Consider the following 8,252-nt stretch of genomic DNA (forward strand, 5'->3'; position numbering starts at 1 on the left):
TAACCTGCCAGTAAAAAAATTCATTTTATTTGTCTAATTCAGACCGTTAAAGGTTAAACTCGTTACTGATTAACTTTAGAAATCGATTTTTGGATCAATCAAGGACGAAGGTTTTTTTCCCCCCAATTGCTTAACTTACATCGACAGGAAGAACAACGACCGATAAGCCTTTCAATGTACATACGAGCAAGTCAGTGCTGTTTTAAGATAAACTTGACAAAATGTGAATTTATCTCTCTCTGATATTTGTATCTGTTTTGACAGCAGTGAAATATTAAATTAACGTTTTATGCACTTTTCCTTCCTCTTATCTAGAAATACTGCTGAACCTGGCGACAGAAGAATTTATCTCACTGTGATTCAGAGACGGGACACAGCTGCAGCACTGGAGAGTGTGTGGAAGATCAGGTGCTGTGTGTGTGTGTGTCCGTGTGCAGTGCTGCGCTCTCACCAGACGGGGGAGTGAACTTCCTTTCTTTTGGACACATGGCCAGTAGTTGCAGTCCTGCAACGTGAGGAAAAATCGACAGGCCGACACACACGGTTCATGAAAATCAGAAACACTGTGACTCATTCACACGCATAAAGACTGTCAGACAGCTCTGGGATTCCTCGCGTGGACTGTAGTTTTAAATTCGTCTCTGTCCGTGCAGCGTGCGCACCTCAGTAAACGCACAGCTCGCTGGACCAAACCAGTGACGGTGGGGAGGCATTTGCATTGATCACGAACTCGGACAAAACGCGTGCGGACACCATCTCCTTCGTCGAATGTACCACGGGGCTGTGTTCAGATTTCCAAACTTGGGATTCCTTCTCTTCGTCTCTGAACCTTGTGGGATTTTCTCAAATTTGCCGTCTCTCTGCTGCCCTTGGAAGAAATATCTGCAAAGCTAAACGAACCCGGTTTTAGACGACGAGCCATCAGATTGTGACACTCAGATGAATGTCATTAAGCAGTAGCACATTGTTTCGCTCCTCCAGGACGATGCTGGGCTGAAGTACGACTGAATTATTTGTTGGCTGATTGCACTTTAAGGAAAGGCCAACATCAAATGGATTGTGGCAATATAGAGGCCTTTACCCAAGAAATGACACATAGCAGCAGACATTTACTGTTTATTTTTGTGTGTGCGTGTGTTTTCCTCTCCGAGAAATGGGGGCTGTTGATGGGGAATGGGTAACCATGATGATCTTTGTTCTAAAGCGGGAACCAGTAGAAAGGCAGTAAGCACAGATTTTATCCTCTCTTCTACAGCGGAACGATTTATTACAACCAGAGAAATTCATAGTTTTAAACTCGTTTTAAAAAAAGATCATTTGGACTTTGATTAATGTTCAAAACTCTGCTTATATTTATACAGATTCAGGAGGAGGGCGTTTTATCATTCCAGAGGTGATTTTTAAAATCCAGATATTTTGGTTATCTTGCACCAATTTACGGTGATGCAGAAATTAAAAGTATAGTCGGTGATTAAATTGATATTTGCATGGGCTCACACAAACACACTGAGAGGAAGTGTTAGCGTTCATTGTAGCCGCGCAGATTTCTAGCAATAATCCTTCCTCCTGGTTTTCCTCTGAGGACAAAGCTGAAGCATCAGTTACTCAAAGCGACGGTACTGCAGTATTAGACGTGATGTCTCGTTTGTTTGGAGCCGTTTTATTCCTTTGTTTGTCTGTGAATATGAATTGTAAATAAGCTTCAAATGTACTATATATAAATATATATATGCTTTTGTAGGTCACATACTGTTTTTGCACAGATTGTAAGGCTTGATATTTAAAAGTGTAATTTTCTTATTCCGTCATAGGTCAGCTTTTATTTCAGTAGTTAAACCATCGGGTGTAAATGACGGGGCGTCCCTGTTTGTAAACGGTGTGGGTAGATTTTCTCTCACGCTGCCTCTTTTTCTCAGACATAGTCGTAGCTGAACAGGTGCTAGCTAGTAATTTTCTCTGAAATAAATTATTTTTCCTTTGCCGAAAACGCAAAATATGCCTATATACGAAAAGAGTTGACACATGATTGTGTTTGGCTTCAAGGGGCCCAGACGTCTTATCAGTATGTGAGGTTGATTTTTTATTTTTTACTGATCCTGAATCTCATGCTTCCACGCGTGAGCTTCACTCCTGAGATTTCTGTGCTTTGGCTTTTGCTGATTTCAGCCTCAGATATGAGAATTTGGAAATCAGCGTTTAATTGTGTTTGTTAGTTTGTTCACAGACGTTTAATCCTGATGGAAGCAACAGTAGAAAGCATTTAAATCCCATAACTCTTTCTTTTTTTGGGGGGGGGCAGTTTGAGTTTGCCTTTACTTTCAACGTGTTTCCTGTGAAGCTTTTGTTCAGAAATCTACCTTCGAAAGGCAACATGCTCAATCCAAAGATTTTTGTTTGTCATTCTGCGGTGCGTAGAAACAGTTCCTGACGTAGATCGTGCAAGTTCTCATGTGTGCTTTTATTGTTGCACATAACCTATGATATACATTGAACTAAATATGTTTAATTGCATATATTATATCCCCCATCAGTATGAGATAGAGTAGAGACGAGTCTGCTGAGGTGGTTTTGCCTTTTTGTTTGTGATTGTTTCTTCCTTCCTGTAGAACTTACACCCTCGGTTGAATTGTGGTGCTGCAAACGGTTATTTCACCTGAGAATGTCGAATCTGGAGCGGAGAGGACTCGTGATTGATGTCATTATGTCTCAGAACAGTAGCTCGGAGTTGTCCGTTTTGTTTTGTTTTATTTCAAATCCTGATCTCTATGAAGAAGATGAAAGATTGATCTACAAGTATTAAGAACATGCCTGTGTTTTGCTTAAAGAAAAGAGAAGACACACCTGGGAAACTTACAGTCATAACTACAGGATGTAAAATACTATTGCGTTTTTTTCTTACCTTGTTCCTTGATGTTAATATCGATGTAAATATAAATTTATATTTAAACATTACACTGTCTCTGTGGTTTTTTTGAAAAGATAAACTTAGATTTTTTGCATGAAGTGACATTGTGCAGAAACAGAAGTGGAGGGGAATCAGAGTGTGAAGGACGTCTGTGTGGCATATCCTCAGAGTTGAACTGAAAATGACGAGAGCTTCCCTCAGACTTTATCCTCTCACGACGTTCACATCCACGCCACCATCTGCAGCCGCACTTTCATCTGCTGTTTGTTTCCTGCTGCTGCCGCTTACCCCCGTTTTTAATCACGCCACTTTTATCCACTCGCACTTTTAAAGTGATCTCCCGGCTCAAGGTCATCCCAACTGTTTCGTTACTGGCTCGTGTAAAGACTCAACCTTTCACGCTATCTAACACCACATTCAAAAAGAAACATTTTTATCATTCCCTCATTATTTTTAATTAACTGTTTGGATTTTGGTATGACAGTGTTTTTCCACTACTTTGGTCCAGACTCAAATATCTCAACAACTAATCGGCGATGAAATTTGTTCAGACATGAAAATGGTTTGAACCCTAATAACCTAATTACTTTTCCGAGCATCCTGATGGGATGATCTGTTGAATGTACCACCATGAGAAGTGGTTTTCGCTTTCACGTTCCCCTCAAGATGACATCTCGCCAAAAGATAGAAATTTAAATTTGTAAATTATTATGAATTCATTATTGTTATCCATTTAATTGCTAATAAGAATCTAATTGGCCTCAGTTGTGCAAATTTTAAAATGCTGGATTAGTAACCCACTAACAAAGATGTAATAATACATTTTGATTGCATAATACCTTTTAATTCTTTAAATGCAGCTCAAAGTGCTGCATGAAAATGTATTAAACAGATAAAGTAAAAGCAATAAAATACGTAAAAGCATATGGAAGTACGTGAAACAATACAGACATGATTACAAAGTTGTTATAAGAACTAAAAGAGGATAAATGATTAGTTAATAAAGAAGAACCATGAACCACTGATGAATCTGATGAATCCAATAACACATACAGCATGGTGAACAAGGGATTCAAATAATATGTTTCATAATAAAATGATTCCGTCCATAAACTAAGTCAACGATCAGCAGAAACCCCCTCAAAGACTTTACTCTCTTACTCTTCCTCAAACAGAATAGTTACAGAAGTTAAAAGTGATGAATAAATAAATAGAACCAAAGCACTGCTAAATTAAAAATGAGACATCTGGGGTCTAATTTTAACTGGTCATCTCGGCTCAAAAAAAATAAGAGGCTGAAGCAGAGTCTGCAGAGACTTTAAGTTCCTGTGATTTCATCGCCTGCAGAATCAGAAGCATGTTTATTGTCACATATTTCTGTATTAGGTTAAGGTAAGGTTAAGTGTGTGTGTGTGTGTGTGTGTGTGTGTGTGTGTGTGTGTGTGTGTGTGTGTGTGTGTGTGTGTGTGTGTGTGTCAGCAGGGTGGAGCAGGAGGCGGGATGCTCCAATGAAAAAGACGCACCGCTCGTCTATTGGACCAGACGCGCAGTGGGCGCACGCAGGACGCGCCTCCAGAAGCTTAAAGACTGATGTTTTTTCCGGGACATGAGACAAGAGGGCCAGAGACACCTGTCGGGAGGACGCCACATCCAGCTGCTGCGTGTGAAACATCTGGAGGCTGCTTGTTTAGCCATGGACGCGCGGTTATCGTCGCTGTAGCCTCTCGGTGACCGAGGCGCGTAAAGTTGTCTTTCTTTGTGCCATCATCCTTTCCCTCTGCTCTTTCTGTTTTTTCTTTTTCCTCGACCCGCATGAGTTCGCCGCTGTTTTTGGGTCAGCTGCTCGGGGTCCCGTTAGAAATAATGCACCCCACCATGGAGAAGGACACCACCTACACCAAGATCTTCGTCGGCGGGCTGCCCTATCACACCAATGACGCGTCACTTCGGAAATATTTCGAGACTTTCGGGGACATCGACGAGGCGGTGGTGATCACGGACAAGCAGACGGGGAAGTCCAGAGGATACGGCTTTGTGAGTTGATCAAATGTTGTCTGGTGGAACAGAGGAGGTGCAGAAAGTGAAATGTGGATTAAACAGCCTCTCCGGACGAGTAGAAACTGTTGCAGTCAGTAATGGGGTTAAAACGACCTTATCATGAAAGTTAATTGTATTTTATTATTCTCTTGGTTATTATAAATGTCTCCTGCTGTTTTATTTTTTTATTTCTCGGGCCGTGGAGCTGCACACACTGACACTTTGTTCGAGCTGCAGCCATGTGCGATGTGTCTGGTGGTGGCAGTCACATGCTTGAGGCATGAGTAGCAGGTTATTTCTTAAATGTGTGTTATCAATTATCTCTGGAGTCCCAAAGTCCACACACACACACACACACACACACACAGACACACAGCACAAAGAGAGACATCTGTCCACAGCTGCAGCAGCTTATACCAACTCAAGAGGATCTTTGTGTGTGTGTGTGTGTGTGTGTGTGTGTGTGTGTGTGTGTGTGATTTCTTTGTGAGGACCATTTTGAGTCCATTACTAACAGAATGAGGACATTTTGACTTTGTGAGGACATTTTGGCAGGTCCTCAGAAATGTTTTAGGGTCAGGTTAGGATTAGGGGACACTTAGGGGAGCAAGGTCACTGAGGTAACTTTATATCTGTCGTTTATATGGTTATATTATTATATTATGGCCTAAGAAGATTTTCTGACAAGTGGGTTATTGGAAGGTTATCTGTGATGGGCCAGAATAGAGTTAGTAATGTAGTTAGTAGTGATGGTTAAGGTTAGGGTGAGGGTGAGGGGCTGGCAAATACATTGTGCCACTGAATGTCTCACTAGTACAGAAGTTCAAGAGTGTGTGTTTTTGTGTGTGTGTGTGGGGAGGGGGGTCTTTGTTCACAGAGGTGTGACATGTCAGTTGGCTCTGCAAGATAAGGCTGCAGTAGTTTCATTTTGACTTCCTCTCTCGCAGCCCTCATCCCTCTCACCCCTCTCACCCCCCTCAGCTTGGATGGGGTTTTTTTTTTTTGTTGTTCGTGTGTGCGACTGTGAGTTCGTGCGTTGGAAGACAAACGAGGCCGAGAGGAATTCATGTGTTCTTGTACTATGACCCCTGAGCAGAGCAAATTATCTCTGCCCCGCTGTGGCCAGTGAGCCAATCAGCCCACCCCCCCCCACCCCCACCCCAGTGGTCTTTAATTCCCAGCAGCAGCTTCTTGAATGATTTCAGACCATCCGCTCGCCTCCTGTTTGCATGAGAGTCCAGAGTCTGATGCTGTGAAACAAAAGCAAGCGGCTTGGTTTCCAGTGGCCCGTTTCTTGGTGGTTTAGTTTCAGACTGTGTGTGCGTGTGCGTGTGTGTGTGTGTATAGCTGCAATGTGTGTGTCCTCACCTTCTCTACTCCTTCCCACTGCTATCTGCCCACTCCTCGACTCACTCCCTCTAGGAAGAATCCAGTATCTCATCCTTGGCAGCCCAGTGTGAAAAAAAACAGCAAATCTGCCTCCTACACATATCAGCTCACACCAGAGCGTACACACATCCGACACTCCACTGGAAGCATTAAAACCCTCTAATCGCTGCCTTCATGAAGTGTAGTCAGTGTTTCCTCACGCTTTCAGCTAAAAGATTGAATCATTTGAGGAGAGACTAGGACAGCAGCTCCCTCAGGGCCGCCCCGCTCTGGGTCTGTCGCTTCATCGGAGCGCTCATGTCAGGATCACTCCCTCCGCTCCGGATAGAGGAGCTTTCACATGACGTGATGATGTTGCCTAAAGAGTTCACCAGAGTGATGTTAACATGAGATGCTGTGACATTGTCAACAGGTGACCATGGTGGACAGAGGGGCGGCAGAGCGGGCGTGCAAAGATGCGAACCCCATCATCGACGGCAGGAAGGCCAACGTGAACCTGGCGTATCTGGGAGCAAAACCTCGCAGCTCACAGACAAGTAAGTGTGTGAGATCACAGCTGAACACAGGATCACAGAGCAGGTTCATGGAACTTAAAGAGTACGACTCAGACTCTGATCACTTTCTGATTTCTCCACCCTCTCTGTCGCTCCCATTCCCTCAAAAGGAGGAAACATTATATTTGTTGAGGATTATTTTCACCTAAGAAATCCGACTGACATGAATAAAGGTCAATGGGACAGAGGAACCAGGTGTATCGGGCTTTGTCCACACAGACGAGAAGAGCTCTCATACCTCTGCCTAGGCCCAACGGTCCCCCTATGAAACCACATTTAAATTCACAAGATTTTTTCACCAAGAGACATTATTCCAAAAACACCAATATCGCCATGATAAAGAAAGTAAAAATACAAATCCTGGATCTGCCCCCTGATCCAGATCTTCACCAAAATGTGTTTCCTGATCCATCCCACATCCTTCCACCTGGTTTCGTGGTAATTCATCCAACAGTTTTTGCGTAATCCTGCTAAACAACAGACAAACAAACATAGCAGACAAGAACATAAAGCACCTTGGTGGAGGTACTTATTGTTACTAGTATAATGCAGAGTTGAGTCATAAAGACCTCTTACATGTTCCTGTCTTTATCGCAACTGTTTTTTTTTTGTTTTTTTAATTAGTCAAATGTATCAAAATCAATGCAAATCATCTCATGTTCTGAGTCAGATTATGAAAACTTGCCCCAAATTACTTTACTTGTGAACTTGTCTCAATGTTATGCTTCTATCAGATTTTCATGAATTTGAGAGATAATACTGTTTGGGATTATTATTGCAGTATTTTGATTTCTAATGGAGAAGCGAGGCAGTAGCTGCAGATAGAAAATATGCAGAGGGAGGGAGGGAGGGAGGAGCTTGATGTGCAACAATGGTTCTGAGCAGAAAAACAAACCTTACAACAACACTGACTGTGTTTATATGTGCACTGGTTTCTCCTCTGTGTTTCACATGTAAACACCAGACCCTGGTTTCAGAAACATGGATATGTTCGGTGGAATCCTCGGATAGAAACCAGGATACAGAAGCAATGTAAATACTTAATCCAGGTTTTTTCCTCTGCCTCTCTCAGATGTGACAGCAGATAATAGTTATGCAGAAGTTATTTATCCAATTGAGACTTAAGGTGCAGAATAAAAACACATTCTAAACACTTAAAGCGTTGTTTACCCTAAAATCTAAAGGTTTTCTGAAGCACTTTAGAGAATTACTAGTGTTTACGAAAGCTTTAATTTGTCATCCTCTGAAGCAGATAGAGACATGAAATAAAAAAAGAAACATGCAATAGATTAAACATTTGACTCTCATAGTAAATCTCTTCCCTAAACATATGACGGTGAATGACGTAAAGATGAGGAAGACCTTAA

At 42.2% G+C, this 8,252-nt stretch overlaps 2 protein-coding genes across 4 annotated transcripts in view; both read left to right on the forward strand.

The window, feature by feature from the left end:
• LOC109645080 (nuclear receptor coactivator 3-like) overlaps positions 1 to 2,952 on the forward strand; it is a 59,988-nt gene extending 57,036 nt beyond the window's left edge. For all 3 annotated transcript variants that reach the window (XM_069526018.1, XM_069526019.1, XM_069526020.1), the window contains one exon: positions 316 to 2,952. In XM_069526018.1, the coding sequence (XP_069382119.1) occupies positions 316 to 327 (12 nt within the window). In that variant the 3' untranslated portion in view covers positions 328 to 2,952. The remainder of the gene's footprint in view (positions 1 to 315) is intronic.
• Positions 2,953 to 4,410: 1,458 nt separating this feature from the next.
• rbm38 (RNA binding motif protein 38) overlaps positions 4,411 to 8,252 on the forward strand; it is a 15,551-nt gene continuing 11,709 nt past the window's right edge. The window contains exons 1-2 of the mRNA XM_069526021.1: positions 4,411 to 4,939; positions 6,744 to 6,867. Coding sequence (XP_069382122.1) covers positions 4,718 to 4,939; positions 6,744 to 6,867 — 346 coding nt within the window. The 5' untranslated portion in view covers positions 4,411 to 4,717. The remainder of the gene's footprint in view (positions 4,940 to 6,743; positions 6,868 to 8,252) is intronic.

This window comes from Paralichthys olivaceus, chromosome 6, assembly GCF_024713975.1.
Source record: "Paralichthys olivaceus isolate ysfri-2021 chromosome 6, ASM2471397v2, whole genome shotgun sequence".
NCBI classification, from domain to species: domain Eukaryota; kingdom Metazoa; phylum Chordata; class Actinopteri; order Pleuronectiformes; family Paralichthyidae; genus Paralichthys; species Paralichthys olivaceus.